Source organism: Solanum tuberosum, unplaced genomic scaffold (assembly GCF_000226075.1).
Source record: "Solanum tuberosum cultivar DM 1-3 516 R44 unplaced genomic scaffold, SolTub_3.0 scf00281, whole genome shotgun sequence".
NCBI classification, from domain to species: Eukaryota; Viridiplantae; Streptophyta; class Magnoliopsida; order Solanales; family Solanaceae; genus Solanum; species Solanum tuberosum.
This window is the reverse complement of record NW_006239206.1, coordinates 515,636-535,444: the sequence shown is the minus strand read 5'-3', so window position 1 is coordinate 535,444 and position 19,809 is coordinate 515,636. Positions and strand designations below refer to the sequence as shown.

Below are 19,809 nucleotides of genomic sequence, written 5' to 3'. Positions count from 1 at the left end.
GAGCGAGATAAGGAGGGAGGTGATGGATATTTATTATGTATCCAAGATACATGTGAATTACACTAGATACATGTATCTAGGATACCAGATACATTGGAGAGTACGTAGCGAGCGAGATGGGAGAGAAGCGAGGGAGGCGAGCAAGATTTGTTATGTATCCAAGATACATGCGAATCCACTTAGATACAATGTGTCTAGAACAAATCACACTTAATTTTGACTTCATGTATTCTGAGATACATATATCTGGAAGTATCTGAACTAATCAAAATCTGATATAATACGTAATATTATAAAATAGAGTGTATCTAAGTAATTAACACCTAAACTTGTAGAATTTATGTAAGTTTCCTATTAAAAGTAGCTAATTCTAAGGAAGACTAATTTAGAATCATCCCAATAAAACTTTTCACGGTACCTTTAGAATTACTGGAATCTTAGAGGACTTAACTGCAAAACACAACCGTTTAGGTGCAGTTACTGGCGCGCCAAAACCGTGCCCACTACCCTATATAATGTACTGAAATTACCAATTTACACAATTCACACACTAAAAATTTTCAAAATTCCACAATGAAACCGCTCGTTCTCCTACTCTTCTTCACTCTGTTCCTTCTTCTTCAATACTCTTCCGCGATACAAATCCTCTCTAAATCAAGGCTTCAAAAATGCGAGAAAGTTTCCGAATCGAATAGCCTGAACTGCACCAACAAGATTATCATCGACTTGGCCGTTCCGAGCGAATCGGTAATCGATCTCTCTATCTTCTTCTAGAAACTTCTGATTTATCAATCGATTGTTGTAATGAACGAATTGCATGTTAATGTGAGTTTGATGTTGAGTTCCGTTTTTTGTTTCCGGTGGCGGTAGAGTGGAAATGAGGCTTCGTTGGTGGCAGAGATAGTTGAAGTGGAAGAGAACTCAAGCAGTAACATGCGAACACTTCGAGTTCCACCGGTGATTACGATTAACAAATCAGCAGCATATGCTTTGTATGAATTGACATATATACGAGTACGTCTTAAAAAAATCTCTGTTTGATTCGCCATCGGAATATATTAGTTTGATCTTAGTATACTTTTGGTGATTATGGAACAAAATATTGAGGTCATTGGTGTAAATTTAAGCTTGATTGAGAAAACGTTGCATCAAAGTTTAGATTTGAGTATTTAAATGAATTGAATTTGTGAAAGCTGTAAAACAATCACGTTTTTATGTTGTTAGTGATTTTTTGGCAAATAGTTTGCAATATTTCAAAATGAAATATTTTCATATAAATTGGAACCAATGAAATATTTATGTTTTTCTATTTGGAGAAGTGAGTGGAAATTTGTTCATTCAGTAATGCTGCTGAATTGCATCATAGAAATATTTAGTTCTTCTGAGAACTTGCGGGAGTTTTTGGAATAATTTATTTAGCTTATACTAAGTTATATGCTTGAAGCCGGAGGCCCTTAGATTACATCTTTAAGCAAACCTGATTGTAGTATGTATATTAAAATCCATTGTGTAGATTTTGTTTATCAATGTCTATTTCCAAGCAATCTTTCCATCTATGTGATCCATGTAATTCCTCCAAATGCATGTCGCATGTTTTCTGGTGACACTTGTTCCTGAGAAAGCTTCTCTACTGCTGCGTGTATTATCACATACACTTCCATTTCTCTTATGGAAAATAATCAGCTCGTCTGATTTTCATAGAATGACGGAACGATGCTTGTAGATGGACATTGGAGTCACTGTTATATAACACTTTGTCTTAAAGATTATACTCTTGTCTCGTACAACAACTTGTTTAGGCCACCAGATAGCAGACAGGTCTATAAGCAAAGCAAAAGAAAAGATAACATGTCTGTCATTACTTGAATTAAGTCCATGGTATTGTTTTCTCTCAGTTCAATTGACTTTTCTTGTGTAGGATATTGCTTATAAACCGCAAGAATTCTATGTCAATACACGCAAGTGTCAGCCAGATGCAGGGGCAGATGTTGTGCAGATCTGTGAGAGGTGATTCATTTAATAGTGTTCTTCTCCAAATTGGACTTACTTTAGGGAATTTTGCCTTTTCATAAACAATCTTTGTTTCTGTTGTTATGATAGCTGAATTTTGTTAGTCACTAGTATTTGGGTAGTTCTGCTATTGAGTTCCATAAATATCAGCTTTCACTTGGTCTAATTTGGTTTCATTTTCTGGCTTCCTAAAGAATCTTGAGACAATATGAAAGAGATAACCAAAAGAAAAAAATAATAACTAGGGTATCTAGGTGGATACTGCTCCTTGGAACTTCACTGCGTTAAACATACATTAATTTTGATCTAGTTTGTCACTCCATAAATAATATGATCAGAAACTTCGGCCAACCACCTATATGTCAAGTTAAGCTTGTTAAGTTGAAGCTAATGCTATGTTGTCCTTCCCTTGTTCAAGAGAAAGCGAGGACTTAGTCCATGACTGCCTAACGTTATTTTTAGCTGCCCATAACCTTTTTTTGGCAAGGTTAAGCTTGTTCAATTGCAGCTAATGCTAGGATGCCCTTTCCTTGTTCAAGAGAGAGTGAGGACTTACTCCATGACTGCCTCAAAACATTTTTCTTAGCAGCCCATATTCATGTGTTATGTAGCATAAACTGCAAACTTGTCTCCCATCCAACTGTGCCTTTTAGCTTCCCTTTTGGATATATTTGTATAAAGAAAATGGATTTGGTACACCTGATTTAAAAATAAAAAAATAAAAACAGTTCCCTAAACCAGATGGATGATTAACATCATTTGATGATTGTGAATTGATGTTTGACATAAATCTTATTACTTTTATGTTCTATGTATTGATAATGCAAAAAAATAAAATACAGCACATAATTTAGAATGCAGGACTTTTCATTCTTATATACTTTCCATTATATCAGTAACATAATCAATAATCAAGATCCAGAAGACAGATAGGATGGTAAGTTAAGTAGCTTGAAGTATCGAGGATGTGATTCCAGACTTAGAGGACCCTGTCTCCTCCCAAATGTACACCTTCATTTGATGGGAAAATTTGAATGCAAAAGGAGATTATTGAAGCTGCAAAGGATGCTCTATGGTGTTCCAGATACATACCTTTTCATTTAATATGATCAGACTTACCACTGTCATGTCTGTAACAATATATATTTATGTTATTAGGTTTCAGGAAGACTCATACAGATAGAAAAAGAGAATACTGTCATCTATGTATCTCCGTATTTTTTTTTTTTTTTTTTGAATTTCCACCAACCATACAGGAAAATAATCTAGAAATGATTACTGGCCTGAGTTTTAATTTGCCTCCGGTTTGTGTGGTGCTAGGATACTATGTTTAGACTAAATATTTCCGTTGTCCTGTCTTTATCATGGTTCAGATCTTATGTTTTTAATCAACCTTTCATCTTTAAACCATCTTTCCAGCAACTTTTCTGCTAACTTCAAGCTTAGATGTTTATATATATATATATATATATATTTGTAATATCTTAACTTTTTTGAAAGTATTTTTTGTGTCAGCTGAGTAACTTTTTGATCTGTTTCCATAGGCTGAGGGATGAGAATGGACACATTATTGAGAATACTCAGGTAACGTTTGAGATTAGTAATTGTTTTTCATCCTAGTAGGATGTATAATAATTGTTACTGTTTGGTGATGACAAGTTCATCAACTTGTCATATCGATGACAAGCTTATGTGATATCTAGGCTGGGCGAGATATATACAATTTCTTAATGACTGCTATAACTATATCTCTAAGGAAATTTGTTGCCAATCATGATACCTAGGAGCTGTCTTTCAAATTGAAATTTTAAAGGTAAGTTATAGCCTTCCATTTAAAACTATATATAGTGAGTCTTATTGAAGAGGCAAATGAAGATTTGTTTTGTTAATGAAAAACCATTATTTACTAATAACATGCAGGTTGTCTTCTCTTCTTAGTATTTTCTCACATTGAAGATTTTCCTTTCCTGATTTCTCCAAGTATTGGATATAATCTTTCTTCTATTTTTTCTTCTCAGCCTACCTGTTGTCCGTGTGGGGATCAGCGAAGGGTTCCTTCATCATGTGGAAACTTTTGTAAGTTTACCCTTCAGTTCTCAGAGAATATTTTTCTTCGTTGCAGTTTACAGAGTTTGCAAGAAATTGCTTTCTAACTCGTATAGTTTCTTGATTTAGTTGACAAGATGACGAAAGGGAAGAAAAACACGGCTCACTGTCTACGGTTTCCAGATGACTGGTAAGGCCTTTATAATTTTCTGTTGTTTGTGTCAATGTAATCTGTATTGAAATTCCTGTTTTAAGATTTGAGATACATTACTTTTGAAGGTCATGTTGTTCTATGGATAAAAATTGTTTCCACAAAATGCTGTTTTGACATGGCTTTTCTAATATTTCAGTTCCCATACCTTTTTCTTCTCTACCATCAATTCAATTTTATTGCTACTAGCTTTATGCAAGCATATATTGATGGATAATAATTAGTTAATGCTGCAACAGTTCTCTCTGCATTTAGGTTCCATGTATTTGGCATTGGGCAGCGCTCAGTTGGATTTAGCATTCGAATTGACGTTAAGAAACAATCTCAGAATTCGGTATTTGCTCTTGAAATCTTTTCCGGTATTTATTGTATTTGTGTTCCTTGGTGCATACTTGGTGCCTGATTCGGATACAATTTCTCAGCATACAGCACTCATTTCCTTTTTATTTTGTCTATTTTGTCTAATATGTGGTGGTGTCTTGTATGCTGGATTGCGTCTTTAGAATTTGATTAGTAAACGCCCCAACATTGTTTGGTAGTGAGGCCTAATTTGTTGATATGCATAATAACTATTTTAGACAAGGAAACCAGCAGCATGAATTGGATAAAGACCATCGTCACAAATCAGTGTTCCTTTGCTAGTCTTCAGCACTGCGTTTTATCCCCTTTACACATCTTCATGTACAACTGCTTAGTTATTCATCTATCTTTCTAGGTTTTAGCTCCAAAAAATTAGCTAGAGACATGGAATTTTTCTTAAGTTCACCTTTCACCATTTCTTCTCCATGTTAATATCTACTAATTCATAACCCCCCACATCTCATTTGTGTGACACTATTTAGTTTTTGGGATGGAAAGTTGTTTTATTCCAGCTTCTTACAAAATTATGAATACAAAACTAGTATAATATGAATGAGAATATGCTGTCAAGCCAACTACTTTTGGTGATGTTCATGATGACTGATTATGATTGCAAGGATGACTATAGCAGAACCTAGATTAAAATCAACAGTGCCTTAATTTTTTGTGGAATGATGATATTCCATTCACTTTTGCATGAAGGGTATAAGTGTCATAGTTTCATTGCTAATATTTGGTGGCAGGAAGTGATTGTTGGTCCGGACAATAGAACTGCTACATCCAGTGATAATTTTCTGCGGGTGAATCTGATTGGAGATTATGTTGGATACACTGATATTCCGTCTTTTGATGACCTCTACCTTGTCATACCTAGACAGGTAGCTCTTGTCACTCATTTCACACTGGAACTCTTCAACAGCTTTGAGATTTTATATAGATCTCATGTAGATACAAAATTGATATGCACCTTTTTGAATTGTTTTACAGCAAAGAAGTAACTAGCGATGGTGAACAGAATTTAATTCTAGAGTTATCGGCATAGACTGTAGAGTTTCATTCTTAATTCTCCCTTTATTCTGGTAGCTATATTACCTGATAGTAATCACTGATGATATGCTATGCTGGAAACCACTCTTTAAATTGATGTATTGTGCAAATTTAATTCTTGAGGACAAAGGAATAATGCAAACTGCATATTAAAATTAAAAAGAACAGAAAAGAATATTGCTTATTGTTTTATCATAGATGCAATTGCTTATGTGAAATTTTTGTCCATGTGTCTTTCTTTGATTATGCAAGCATTTCCATATACTCGCTGGAATCAGTTTTTTATTCCGGATGGAACTTTTGTTTGTCATTCTTGGGTAGTCTTGTCATTTGTTATACTAAGAGTTTTGTATCCCTTTTGCTGAAGGGTGGCCCAGGTCAACCACAAAATCTGGGGAGCAATTTTTCCATGTGGATGCTACTCGAGAGAGTGAGGTTTACATTAGACGGTGTTGAATGTAACAAAATTGGTGTAGGTTACGATGCTTTCAACGCACAGCCAGATTTTTGCTCTGCACCATTTTGGAGTTGCCTGCACAACCAACTATGGAATTTTTGGGATGTCAGTATATATTAAACACCTAATACTTAAACTATGCTCTTTTTCTGTTATAAAATCTTACATGTCTCGTAATTCACAACACTTGGTTCATCTTTGTTTCCTTTTTAAGTAATTTCTGTTCCATATTTTCTTACCACTACAACATTTGGTCTAGAATGACGGTCTTTTCTGTTTCTCATAAATCTGTCTAAACTGTATCAAGAGACATCTTGTTTTCAGATTTCTGTAATGGCATGTCATCTGTTCATATATCTTGGGGGACTTGTACTGCCCATGTCTTCTGTTTTTCTTTTGTTGCTAGTGTTTGAAGACATTTTCTTCATACATTTCTACAATTACATTGGCTTGTATAAATTATCTTTCTTAATTAAAAATACCAATTGCGAATCAGCAACTAAAGGTAAAGCGTGTCAAGTGTTTATGTGGCTGTTTCTTCAATATTTCTTACTAAAAATGTAGATATATATAACATGGGGGAACCTGTGGTTTGGCTGCGCTGAAGTTCAAATGGACCTTAGAATTTTATAATGTTTCGGACTTTACCTTGAGTAATTTATCTTGCAGGCTGACCAGAATAGAATCAGTCGAAATCAGGTGCCGCTATATTGCGTGCAAGGAAGGTTTGAAAGAATCAACCAGCATCCAGTTACGTTTCTGGTTTATATTTTGTGTCTGCACAGATGTCTTTTGCTTGTGCTTGTAATTTACAAGTATCTGCAGAATGCAGGAAGTCATGCATTCTCTATTGGAATTACAGAAGTCCTGAACACAAATCTGTTGATAGAACTGAATGCAGATGATATAGAATATGTGTATCAAAGGTCAGTCACCTTATTTGGTATTAGTGCATTGTCCTTGTGATTCTTCTTGGCATAGTTTTTCGTCCATGTTCCCCTTTATCTGAAGAATGTGAGCAAATTTGATGGCTGATTTATATCACCTCCAGATTGAGCTTGAAATAACAAAGGCCAACATATGAATGCCCTTTACCGTCCTAAGTTGATACAAGACCAAATCCGTAGTGCTTCTTCATCAACTTTTAAACTGGTTTAAATATCATATAGTCCAGAAATATTAATCTTAAAAATGAACTTTTGATGCTTTTCCTGTCAAATAAATATAGGAAGGATTTGATAATCAGCCATTTGAGAACATATTTGATGCTTTAGAGTTCTAACTTGATTTTCAGGAGAAGGATAAGTTTCTCTTTTGAGTAAGTTACGTTGTTTTTTAATTTCAATATTTTTGTCCCTGCATTTATTATTATTTGGAAACTCTAAAACTTTTAAAATCATATTACGGAGATTATTCATTTTTTTTTGTATTTTTCTGTATATGACTTTTTGTCTTCTCTACCTTTGCTCCTATATTTATGTTGCTTAAATAAAACAATGTTTTCTTTATTAAGAAATGCCAACTACTTACCAAATTATATTAATTTAAGAAGCATAGTACATCAAACTTTTAATGACCAGCAAACATTATCAACTAATAGGAAAATAAAGAGAAAAGTTGTCCCTTCTAAGATTAAGAACAATTTTATAAGTATGAGGATAATATGTGAGTGGAATTAAAATATCAAAACACTGAAACGTTAAAACATCAAAACAAAAACTTCATCTGTATAGATTAATTTGGACAGACTATGAGTATTGATTGAACATTTTGAAAGATTGATTTGGTCCTTTTATGCAGGAGCCCTGGGAAAATTCTCAGCATTACAATCCCAACTTTTGAAGCTCTAACTCAATTCGGAACAGCAACAGTTACAACAAAAAATATAGGTGAAGTGGAAGCGTCCTATAGCCTCACGGTAAACAATTACATTATGCTTAGACAGTTAAAATATGTATGTTATCAGCTAATCAGTTTAGTGTTCTGCTATGCTTTCTAAAAGGATAAACTTCCATATTCACATCCCAGAATTAAGCCGCCAACCAAAAATGAGTTGGCTCAGTTAGTAAGGATTGAATCTTGAAAGGTCTTTGTCATCCCTTATGGTGGATAACCTGTACGTCTAAAGTACTTTGAGGCCTGCAGGATGCTTTGGCCCTGGACGAGTCCTCCTCTCAGTTCAACTTTGAGGCCTACAGCATGCTTTGGCTCTGGATGGGCACTCCTCTCTCTGATCTGCTCGATAGACCACCCCCACCTCTGCAACCCACAAAAGTAAAAAGGAAGAAAAAACATAAAGGAGTCCCAGAATAAGTCATGCTACATGATTATAGCATTATCTTGGTTTATCTTTGCTTTGATATATCAATTTTTGGTAATTTCCGTTGTACTACCACCAGGTTTAATCTAAACAAATTTCACCAGTAAAGAATTGTTAAATATCTGAGAGGTCCTTGATGCATCATTTCCCATTTTCTCATTCTGAAAGTTCAAAATTTTTGTTACGTAATTCTAGTAAATAACATAGATGTCTGAATACAGAAACTTGATAAAAGTATCGCAAGGCTGTTGACTTAACTCTAATTTTAGTCGGTCAATTTGCAGTGTTTGTAGAGGCATAAATATGCGTCATTCATCCGTTCAAATAATATGTGAAACTCTTATAATTGACCTTCTTATCATGCAGTTCGATTGCTCAGCCGGTGTCAGCCAAATGGAGGTCATCATTACTCAACTTCTGATATATGATACAAAGTCATGATACTTTCAGAAGAAGAAATAACTCTAGTAAACCTTATGGTGCTGCAGGAACAGTTTTATATAATGAAGCCAAATGAAGTCATGACTCGGGCATTCAAGTTGTACCCAGCAAGTGATCAAGCTGCAAAGTATGTCTGTTCAGGTAATATATTAATGAGGAAGACATGAAATGAAATGTAGTTAATGATCCCGAAGATGCCAAATTTTCTATGTTTACTTTTTGTTGCAGCCATACTGAAGGATTCAGATTTTAATGAAGTTGATCGGGCAGAGTGTCAATTTACAACCAAAGCTACTGTTCTTGACAATGGGTCGCAGGTCAGCTGTAGTTTATGCTGGAAATCTTGGTAGACACCGTGTGTGCATATTGTTTTCTAGCAATATAAAAAAAGGAAAAATAACAATGATATACTGGGCTACATGATGCGGAGAGTGTGTTGAAATGTGACCATCTCATCTAGAAGTTCAAGTTGTTTGAGAGCGTATACTTTTATTTATTTAATTTTGTCTTCCAACAAAACCCCTCACATGCGGCTTGTGTTTTTTTATGGGCCAAGCAGGTGGAAGTTTTTTTTTTTAATAATGGGTGGTGGTGAGACTCGAATCCAAGACCTCAACCTGCTCTCATACCATGTTGAAATGTGTGACCATCTCATCAAAATCTTAAGCTATTAGTAGAGCACACTTTTATTTATTTAATTATGTTTTCAACAAAGTGGAGCGGCGAGACCACGAAAGTTACTCTCTTCCTGGCTCCTGTGTAGTTTACAGATTTAGATGGGGGCCAATCTGAGTGAAGTCTTGACGAGAGAAGGTACTATGTTTTCAAAGTTGTTATATGCACAAGTTTGGAGTTGAGCCAGCAATGGTGTTAAAATCTTAGCACCTTGGATGACTAGTTTGTGGAGAGGCTAGATGCTAATAGAAAAGAGAGTGGCAATATGTGCTTCTTTTCTACGGGACTATAAGATTTCAAATATATGTTGAGCTTGAAGCATTTGTTTAGCACCCTGTTATACTTCTCTCCAGTTGTAATGATCTTTGCATTGTTCGGTAATCCGTATAGTTGTCAACCTGGAAACAGTTTTGGTTTCTGCTTGTCATATGTTGAAACTAAGCGGACTTAAGTTTGCAAAAAGGGTAGAGAAAATGGAATAGATCTTTTTTTTTTACTCTTCTTGCCTGATTGAAGTAAATAACTGCACTTTCAAAAACTGCTACTACCCCATCAGTATTACCTTCCAGGATCTGGTGAAGTTTCAGTCTTATTTCCCAGTAAGAATAGCTTAGTTGGATTCCAATTAGTCTATACTGACTCTATAGTGAAACTAGCTTTTGAAAATATGCTTTCCTTTTCTCCTCCTACCCATCCATTTTGCCATTAGATTATCCTAAGACCGATCTCACTAGGATCTAAGTTTCTCAACCATTCTTCAGAAACATCATTGGTAGGGCTGTCAGATAAAATATGTAATATCTTGCACTCACTCTTATTTGTATCACTGATCACATGTCATCTTCTTATTGCAGATTCCGTTTCAACCTCCTAAGACAAACATCAATGGTTTCTTTGGGAGCATTGAGGATCTATGGAAAAAGACGTGGGAGAATTTGACAGATTTTTTAACTGGGAAAAGCTGCAGGTACTCAAATGATCACCAATGAAGCATATAAATAGATATAGTAATATATATATATATATATAGATAGACTCTTGGAAGACTTCTATGTCAATTGCAGTGTTTTCAGTTGAGTTTCACTCTAGTTACATTCTCCTAATTGAGTTTCAGTAAGGTTATGTACACTTGAGTGCTCTAGGCAGGAGTTTGAGATATCTTTGAATTGATATACCCTCAATGTTAAGTTTCTGGCTGTCTTACATTGGTCTCTGCTTAACCATGATTATGGGGAATTTAAAGATTTATTACATCACTTAAGGTTTTTGAATAATGTTTAAGGATTCCTATGTTGATATTGTTGATTTCTTTTTTTTTCCTTTTCAAAATGGCATCTTCACTATTGCATTTCCTTTCCAAACCTGCTCTTTTATGTTTTACTTGAGCCAAGGATCTTTTAGAAACAACCTCTCTACCTCACAAGGTAGGGGTAAGATCCAGTTACACACCACCCTCTCCTAGTCCCCACTTGTGGTATTACACTGGATACGTTGTTGTTATTTAAGCATTCCTATCAAATAAATTCAATTTTCATGTTAATTGTCGAAATAGTTTTCTTTTGACAAATAATTTTCTGATTAGCTTTTGTCAACAAATATTTGTTAACTAAAGAATGTTATTCTTTTACATATATTAACTATAAAGATTGGTGATAGTGTATAAATTTGAATATAGGAGACTGACAATATTATTATTTTTTCAAACTGAACTGAAATAGCTACTTAGGTTCAGTTATCAGTTCTTTCTACATTATGATATGGCATGTGCTTCAGATATTGCCTCTGCTTTCTGGATCAAACGTGATATAATTTTTGATTTATTCCTGAGGAAATGTGTCAAGCATAGATGTACCAATTGAAGTTTTATTTGAGAAATTGATGCATCTCTTTTTCTAGACTTTGAATTCTCTCTTGCAAATTGGTTCTATTCTGATTAGGAAATTGGCTGTTTCCATCACTTCAAATGCTTGAAATATATCATCAAGATATTTTCTATCATCCTAAGGATATTATTTGTCTTATGTAGCAGAATGCTGATAATTATAATCTCATGTTGAGTGAAGGAGGAGATATACTTGCATGAATTTTTACATTAATTTGCTAGTATTTATTTTAGTCTGCTGATGTCTGATGTAGATGTTAGATTTTGTTGAAAGTAAGACCAAGTCCTGTCTATTTCCTGAGAGAAAGTGGTTATGTCTAATTTGTTTTCAATTGGATTATGCAACTCTGAATCTTTCTGTGGACAGAATGAAGTGCTATGGATTCTTCGACTTCAGCTGCCATATACAGAACATCTGCATCAATTGGGTGGTGATGTTTTGTCTGTTCTTGGCAATTATTCCAACAGGTTTCTTGCTTAGATAACGTTTGTATAGAGATCTTTTAGAAGTTGAAAGAAGACAAATATTTGATGGCATGTTATTATGACTTGCAGTGATTGTACTACTCTGGCTTCTTCACCAGAAAGGTCTTTTTGATCCTCTGTATGACTGGTGGGAGGATCATTTTTCAATTACTGAAGATAAACATATGAGTCGTAGGAAGCACAATTATGATGCTGACCCATTAAGAAATCATCATAAGAGAAGTCATAAGAATGAGCCAAGGCATCATAAGCATCATAGAAGGCACACAAGGTTTCACAATGACCCGCGTGAGAATCTTTTGGGTGAAGCTGATTATCATTACTACCTTCATCATGTGCACAAGGATAAGCATAAACATGGAAAAACCAAGAGCTCAGGTATCACAAAGCCACTTCGTTCAAGGAAGGGGGAGGACGACCACATAAGACATCACAGACGAACAAATGAGAGAGAAACCTTGGGAGGACCTATCATAAACAAGAAGAGAGGTGATGAAAATCAAGAGGAATATCTAAGGCACAAACATCCCATCTTAAATGACACACATCATAAGAGGCAAAGCAAGTGGAAAGAATGACTAAAGCTGGTTGACAGTGATTGTCAGAGCCTTGCAGCTACCTCATGTACAGAAGATGTTAAATTTGTTTTTTCTTCTTTATAATATGCTTTTGAACTCTCTTAACTTACAAATAAATGTTCCAGGAATATTTTGCGGGGCAGAGCAGGGTTCTGAATTATGGGGGAGCTGGAAAAAGTGAACTCTCTGATTCTAGTAGGACATCTTCATTCAAAACTGTACCATGTATTGAATTTACACACTTTTTTTGTTTTTTCCTTCTTCAATAACAACTACACTTTGTATTTAAATCATAAAATAAGAAAATAAAAGAAAATATATATATGTATAGGCGTCATATCAGTAAATTTTAGCAAAATTTCCCCAGACTAATGATTTGCTGAGTTTTTTCTTTCTTTGTCCCAGCATTCTTTCAGCGGCAATATCTTCTGCTGCTTTGAGAATATCCTGGTAAGTTTGAATTCCTGGTATTGCCTTTAGCCACTTTTTCTGACTATCCCATCTATCGTGTGTTGGCTATAGTATCTTCTCATCTTTTTCCGAGATCCTAACGTGGTAACCGTTGGGAAACTGTAAACCAGGAGTCCGCACTGTGTTTCCTCCTCCAATCGTTTGCCACCTGACAGTTATTAGCAGTTATAACTGATTAGCTCCCTCTCTTTCTTTCTCAAGGATATTAATGCGAATTATGTTCTTACCTGTATTTGGTCACGAGGGAATGGAGAAAGACAGCCATCTGCACCTTAGTGAAATCTGTACCAACGCAAAATCTCATACCACCACCAAAAGCCATGAAATTTCGAGTTGCTCCATTTATTTCTACTCCCTGTATTCCATGAATATTTCATAGTAGAGTTGAGAAATCACTCTATGATAACACAGAACCACTTTCATTTTCTCTAACCTTTAGTGTCGTGCAAAAAAAGTAACAATAAATAAATTATGAAAGGCTCACCTCCCATCTCCACGGATTAAAGTCAAGGGGATCTTGATATTTGGCAGGGTTTAAGTGTACAGCTGGAGGACAAACCATAACCGCCCAACCAGCTGGAATGGTATACCCTGCATCAGATAAGTATTATATTAAGGTATGTTTCTATGAGTAAATCTGAAGCCTTATTCACAAGAAGATGGTGGTAAAGATTTTTAATCATATACCTTTGAAGTTGATATCTCTTAGTGTTTTCCGGAAAATAGCAGGAACAATATTTGCCAGTCTGACTGTTTCATTAATAACCTACACATCCAGTATTAATGAAGAATGTTCTTAGTGCTGGTTACTAAGAATTTTGAAAATGGAAAATCAGTTTTAATTGAAATACCTGAAATGTAAATTTCATTGATTTATATTCTTTCCATGTAAGTCCAGAAGCTGGATTTTCCCTGCTTCTAATTATTGCCTCATGTTCCTCCTGAAAGGCATTATGTACCCATTAATTCTGGCATGTAATGAGGTTGATAAGTTGGGAGAAGATTAGTCACACTTACTGTTAATTCTTTTAAAGCCAAAGGATGATCGTGAAGAAATTTAGTGGCTAAAGTTATAGCCAGAGAGGTGGTCTCGAAGCTGGCAAAGAGCAGTACAAACATCAAATCCAGAGCTATTGCCTCTGTGAGGATTGTGTCATTCTTTTGAAGTTCTTCTAGGACATAATCAAAGAAATCAGTTCCTTCCTTCCTAGGCTTTGCTCTTCTTTCCTCTAGCATTGTCTTTAGCATCTTCATTGCCTTCTTTCTTCCCTGATGATCACCTCTAGAGTCAGTTCATCACTTTAACAAGTATATGGGCACACCATTCTAACTGAATTTCGTAGAACTGCATTCTTGTACCAGATGGCTAAGTCTAAATATGAAGTGTTAGTACCTGTAAGCACTTGTGATAGGCTGTTCCGGGAATGTCTATAGGAAAGGAAATTAACCCCTGTATAAAAGCTACAAAACTTTCCCGCAGATTTTCTGATGAGGTCTCAGAATCATAGCTGATTAGCTTTTTGGCAGTTAGATCAAATATCATCTGCAGAAACACCAGGAGATATTCTGATTAAAATTGAGAACTTTATAATATAGTACTACAAGGGAATTTTGAAGGGGAGCCTTGGTGCAACTAATAAAGTTCCAGCCATGTGACAGGAGGTCATAGATTCAAGCTGCGGAAATAGCCTCTTGCAGAAAGCAAGGTTAGGCTGCATACATACGACCCAATGTGGTCTGGTCCTTTCCCATATCTCGCGCACAGTGGGAGTTTTGTGTACCAGGCTCCCCTTTATTACTGAAGGGGAAATTTTGGCTAACTTACATTGGCAGTTGCTTCCTTCATCTCTACACTTGTCTGACCTGACCACCTCTTCAATTTATTTTTCGCTACCTCTTCAACCTCAGGCAGCATCTTTTTCAGACTTTCAGAACCAAAAAGGTTTAGTACCATGTTCTTCAAGTACTTGTACATGAAACCATGCAAGGAACCTACATTTTGCCTTCCGAATATCTCAGTGAATGTATCTGGATACCAGCTCTGAAACGACTGTCCTTCTTGCTGAAAGATGAAGTAATTAAGGTCTGGGTCTGTAGATACTATAACAGGACGGCCCACCACGCTAGTGCGGAAAATCGGCCCATACCTGAAATAAATTGCCAAAAACTAATTTACTAGGATGGTAAAATGAAGTCCAGTAAATGTCAATTTGTAGTATTACTACTAAAATATATAAAATCCAGAAGAGTGGATTGCAGTAACCACCTTTTCATCCTCTCCTTCACAAAGGGAGCAATATCTGATGTTGTATTTGGGGTAAAGAACTGAATGGTCTCGCCGAGTAACGGCCAGCCCATTGAACCTGGTGGGAGTTTTCCATTGCATCTGGGATTCCTCCAGTTGTAAACCCAATGTATAATGATCAAAATCAGAAAAGCCCCAATGCTCATACCAACTGATATCATCTTAGTAGTAATATGTATTAGGTGCCCCTATATAAGTGGAAATGTATGTTGCAGGCAGGTATACAATAGCTTGATAAGAGACTGAGAAATTGTTCAAGGAAAAAGAAATGTATTGTTTTAATTTTATTATCAAAAGGAAGAAGTGGAAGAGTAATGGTAGGAGATGTTGAGAGAAAAAGACTTGTAGAATGAGAAGAAACTGCTGTCATGTACTCCTTATCCACGAGGAGTACTTCTTAAATAGGCAGGCTAGAATTACAACTAATTAGAATAATATTTTTTATTGTTTTTTCAAGTTGGTTGCTCAAAAAAAGCTGTACTAGTAGTTGGAGATAATAATAGTATAGCCAGAATTATTTTGCGTTGAGAATACCCTCATTCTTTTGTCAACGGCCATATTTAAAAAATTGTTAAAGAAAAAGCCTAACATAACGATGAAGCTTACACGATCCTTCCTCTAATTATTTCTCTCTCTGTGTAGATAATCTTTTAAAGGTCTTAAAACACACAAAACTGAGGGATTACTTGCATATCTTTAGGAGCTTTATTAGGAAAAAAATAAATATTCCCTTAATTCACAAATTTAATAGGGTGAAAAATTGGATTTAAAGTCATCTCTTGCTTCCATTTGGAAGTATGAAATCAATCATCAAGATGGATTACAACAACTACAAAATCTAATGGTTGCATCAGCTACATCAAAAATCTTCCCAATATCTAAGTTAAATACTGTCTTTCAAACAAAATGTAATGAATTAAGATTCAATTTAGTTTTTTCAAGATTTAGATCTCATCTTAGATCTTATTCTTCAGCTGTAGTTGGTTATACCATGTCAAAGTCTGAATCTTAAATTACATAAGCAGTGATTCTAATTGGAGTATCCTAGATATTGAGGCAACAACTGTATCAGGTTCTCTACTAAATTATCTTATCTTGTCCTTTTTGTAACATTGGAAAATACCAAACATCCCATGGTCTATCGAAAATAGTCTTTTAACCTCTGAGGTAGGGATAAGATATGCGTACACTCTATCATTTCAAACACTTTGTGAGACTACATTGAATATGTTGTTGGAAAATACTAAATAGAAATATTAAAATCGTCCATAAGCTACATTGTTTATATTAGCCAGAAGTAAAAACTTCATTTCCTTGATCACTTGTTTCTAAACTAGTACAACTTCTTCATGTTCGTGACCTTCATTTGCTGGAAAAATCTATACATTTATATGCCTCTATTCTTTTAAAGTGTAGACAATCCGTTTCCACCTCTATTCTTCTAAATTATCTTATCTGACAAAATGGAAAACTTAACTATTCTTTTGCTCTACCGTAAACTCTTTTTATTTTTCAACACATAGAGCACCACCCCCACCGTCGAGCCGCGGGCTTAATCCCACTAAATAATGAAAGAAAGGTAGGTTTACTGTGGATAATGACCAACCATTATATACAGTTTTAGCATGCTTCATCATACTAATCCTTCATTTTTTTGTATTTTAGTATTATAATAATGTAATTAAGATTCATGTATTAGACAAAAACAGAAAGGAGACAATGAGTTTATCAAACTGTTTAACTCTTAAACTAAACCAAGCGCGGGAATCAAAATCTTTGTCTGGTTCTTGGGATTTTTATGACTAAAATAAACTCAACTCGTGTGCAGACTGAACTGTTTGGGTCAAAGGGGGGGTCCATTTTGTGCTAACTTTTCATTTTTCTTGGCTTTAAAGTGTTCCTTTTTTGTCACTATTACAGAGAAATTTGTTTAGGAAAAATCCTAGTTATTGCTGGAATGGTATGTCACTGGTGCTGTACCATTGTACCAATTTTATCGGTGATTTGTTTTAGTGGAAAAGTTTAAGTGAATACAGAGAAAAAGACCAAATTCTGAATGGATTGCTTAAGAGGATGACACAGATGGCTCAACTGCCTTTTGGCCTTAGGCTTATGTGGAGGTGCAGAATAATGACAGCTCAATTTGACTCTTAGTTTGAGCTTTTTTTAAAATAAAAAATAAAAAATTAGTACCAACTCTATAGATTAAGATAGATAATGAAGTCAAATTCTCTGGACCTTGTTAAGTAGTAGGTTTTTTTAATAGCTTAAGAGTAAGCGACTTTTTCTTCTAAGTATTTTTTTACCTTTTTTTTCTCATCCTTTTGGGGCTTCTAAGAACCGACACAAAAAGGTCCTACTTGTCTTGATGGTGTAAAGCACAGATCTGTACTGGGGACCCACCTATTTAAAAGCCAAAATCTCTCCACCTGGTGTCATTTTTTTTTTTAGTAAAATGCAATTCCCGTAAAAAAAATGTTTCTTTAGTTTTACCCAAGAAATCCACAGTAAATGGTTTGATTTTTATTTTTGTTGGTATAATTATTTGGTATTCGAAATATATTTCTCTCTGTCCAACAATACTTGTTTACTATTGACTTTGCACACTTCTTAAAAAACTATAAATAGAAGGGTAATTTTACTATATCACCCTTCGAATATAATAAATGCAATATCTTGAAAAATGTAATATAGAAATAACTATAATTAATGATAAGGGTAAATTATGAATTAAGTGTACAATTATTCATTAATTTCATAAAGTGGACAAGTATTATTAGATATCTCAGAATAGTATAGTAAATAACTATTGTTGGACGAAAAGAGTAAATGACTCATTAATTTGAATAATTTTGAGTAGATTCAATAAGGAGCATGAAGACGTTATTTTTAAATTTAACTTAATTTTAAAATTAGCTCAGGATGATATGGTTATTCAAGAACATATAAGACTATTATAACTCATTTCTGTTGTTTGATAAATAAGCAAAAAAGAAGTTAATTTCAAATATGTTTATATGTGATCTAGCAAAATACTATGAATATGAAATTGAATATGTAGTGGGGGTTCAGAATTGGCGAGAGGTAGGATGTGAGATGGTCAAGGGGTAAAGATAAAATAATGAGCTTAAAATGTAAGTTACAGAACTTGTTTTCTCTATTTACATTAGGAAAGTCTATGTCCTTATTTTTAAGAAACATGACCACCTTAACAAAATATTTTGAAATCAACAAACATAGATAAATAAAAAAAAAAAAATCATCTGTACCAAACACACCCTAAGAGTAGCATTTGACTTTTAAACTTTATGCTGCAACCGGTCAAAGACACTAATTGTGAAATCGTGTTGGTCAGATAATTTACCCTTAATCTTGTAATGCATGGTGCTTAGAAGTTACTACAACTTCTGGAGTTATTAAACACTTTTCCATACACTGCCTACTGTTGGTCTCCCTATATGTCGAACGTCCCCTGTTTATTTGTCTTTTCGATCACTCGATGGGCTAGTCTCCACCAAACAAACCAACTCATGTAAGTATTAATAAAACATCGTCCAAGTACAATACTTGATCCGCACTGAACCTCCTCCTTCCTAACTTGGGGTCATTCTAAATTTTAATTAGAGACGAATTTAAGATCTGAAGTTCATAAATTTTATGACTATCTCAAGTTAATAATATAATGTAATGTAGATCCGCCTATGTGTGAAAGATTATTTTCATGATAGTTTTTATATTAGTTTTCTCATAAATAGGCTAATTGATCAAAATCCTATTAAAATATCTTTCTTGTCTGATTTGTCATCGTTTAAAGTTTGTAATTGTTAGTTTTGATCTACATGATGGTCGTGTGATTTCGATCCTAACACTTTGAATCTATGATGCTAACCACCTATAAGTTAAAAGGGGAAAACGAGAGGGAGCTTAGCTATATGATATGTAGAGGTAAGAGGTACCCCTTATTTGTGATGTGTTAGAATTGTGCTAATTGTGTATATTTTGTTGAATACATTTTTATAGTCAAACTCGAACTTCACACAGATCGAGATGCTAGCGATTAAGATAAGGATAGAGAATTTTTTGACGGAGAGATTTGACCTTATGATGAGTGTGTTTGTTAGGGAGGAAATTAATTCTCATTGATTGGTTAAAATATTTTCTTAAAAATGATAAAAATAGGAAAATCATTGGTGTATGCATGTGTGAAATCCACTAGGAACTAGGGGTGTACAAAATCGAATCGAAAATTGAATCAAATCGCAAATCGAGTCAAACTGAGAAAAAGAATCCAACTAGTAGTTGGTTTGACTTGGTTTGGTATTGAAAAAAAACCCGACTATATTTGGGTTGGTTTGGTTTTAACTAAAAAAAACCAACCCGAGACCAAACCAACCCGATATTATATATATAATTTTAAAATTTTATTTTATACATAAAAATATTTACTTTGATATAATTTTTAAATATTTCTTATACTTTTTCATAGTTTTTATCTTTTAATATATTATTTCAAGTTTGAA

General features: G+C 34.5%; 2 protein-coding genes across 2 annotated transcripts; one reads left to right on the top strand and one right to left on the bottom strand.

Annotated features, from left to right (window-relative positions):
• Positions 1–568: 568 nt before the first annotated feature.
• Positions 569–12,715, top strand: LOC102594707 (protein HAPLESS 2). The gene is made up of 19 exons (XM_015314157.1): positions 569–747; positions 871–1,014; positions 1,919–2,007; positions 3,555–3,594; positions 4,029–4,086; positions 4,186–4,246; positions 4,523–4,601; positions 5,371–5,505; positions 6,042–6,236; positions 6,801–6,881; positions 6,957–7,057; positions 7,932–8,049; positions 8,818–8,850; positions 8,940–9,033; positions 9,121–9,209; positions 10,422–10,534; positions 11,817–11,917; positions 12,005–12,559; positions 12,639–12,715. The coding sequence occupies exons 1-18, from the start codon at positions 574–576 to the stop codon at positions 12,511–12,513; spliced, it is 2,214 nt and encodes a 737-aa protein (XP_015169643.1). The 5' UTR covers positions 569–573; the 3' UTR covers positions 12,514–12,559; positions 12,639–12,715.
• On the bottom strand, positions 12,704–15,644 carry LOC102594379 (cytochrome P450 87A3). The gene is made up of 9 exons (XM_015314156.1): positions 15,251–15,644; positions 14,810–15,131; positions 14,378–14,527; positions 14,002–14,253; positions 13,836–13,925; positions 13,672–13,750; positions 13,469–13,575; positions 13,212–13,339; positions 12,704–13,132 (listed from the first exon to the last, which is right to left on the bottom strand). Exons 1-9 carry the CDS (start codon positions 15,448–15,450, stop codon positions 13,030–13,032), a joined length of 1,431 nt encoding a protein of 476 aa, XP_015169642.1. The 5' UTR covers positions 15,451–15,644; the 3' UTR covers positions 12,704–13,029.
• Between the last annotated feature and the right edge of the window lie 4,165 nt (positions 15,645–19,809).

Excerpts from the sequence above, each read along its gene's own strand:
- LOC102594379 (XM_015314156.1), bottom strand. The coding sequence starts at position 15,450 with ATGATATCAGTTGGTATGAGCATTGGGGCTTTTCTGATTTTGATCATT. Across the intron at positions 13,926-14,001 it reads TGGCTTTAAAAGAATTAACA|GAGGAACATGAGGCAATAAT; the intron begins GTAAGTGTGACT and ends AATGCCTTTCAG. Across the intron at positions 13,576-13,671 it reads AAGAGATATCAACTTCAAAG|GGTATACCATTCCAGCTGGT; the intron begins GTATATGATTAA and ends TATCTGATGCAG.
- LOC102594707 (XM_015314157.1), top strand. The coding sequence starts at position 574 with ATGAAACCGCTCGTTCTCCTACTCTTCTTCACTCTGTTCCTTCTTCTT. Across the intron at positions 6,882-6,956 it reads AAAGAATCAACCAGCATCCA|AATGCAGGAAGTCATGCATT; the intron begins GTTACGTTTCTG and ends AAGTATCTGCAG. Across the intron at positions 8,050-8,817 it reads AAGCGTCCTATAGCCTCACG|TTCGATTGCTCAGCCGGTGT; the intron begins GTAAACAATTAC and ends CTTATCATGCAG.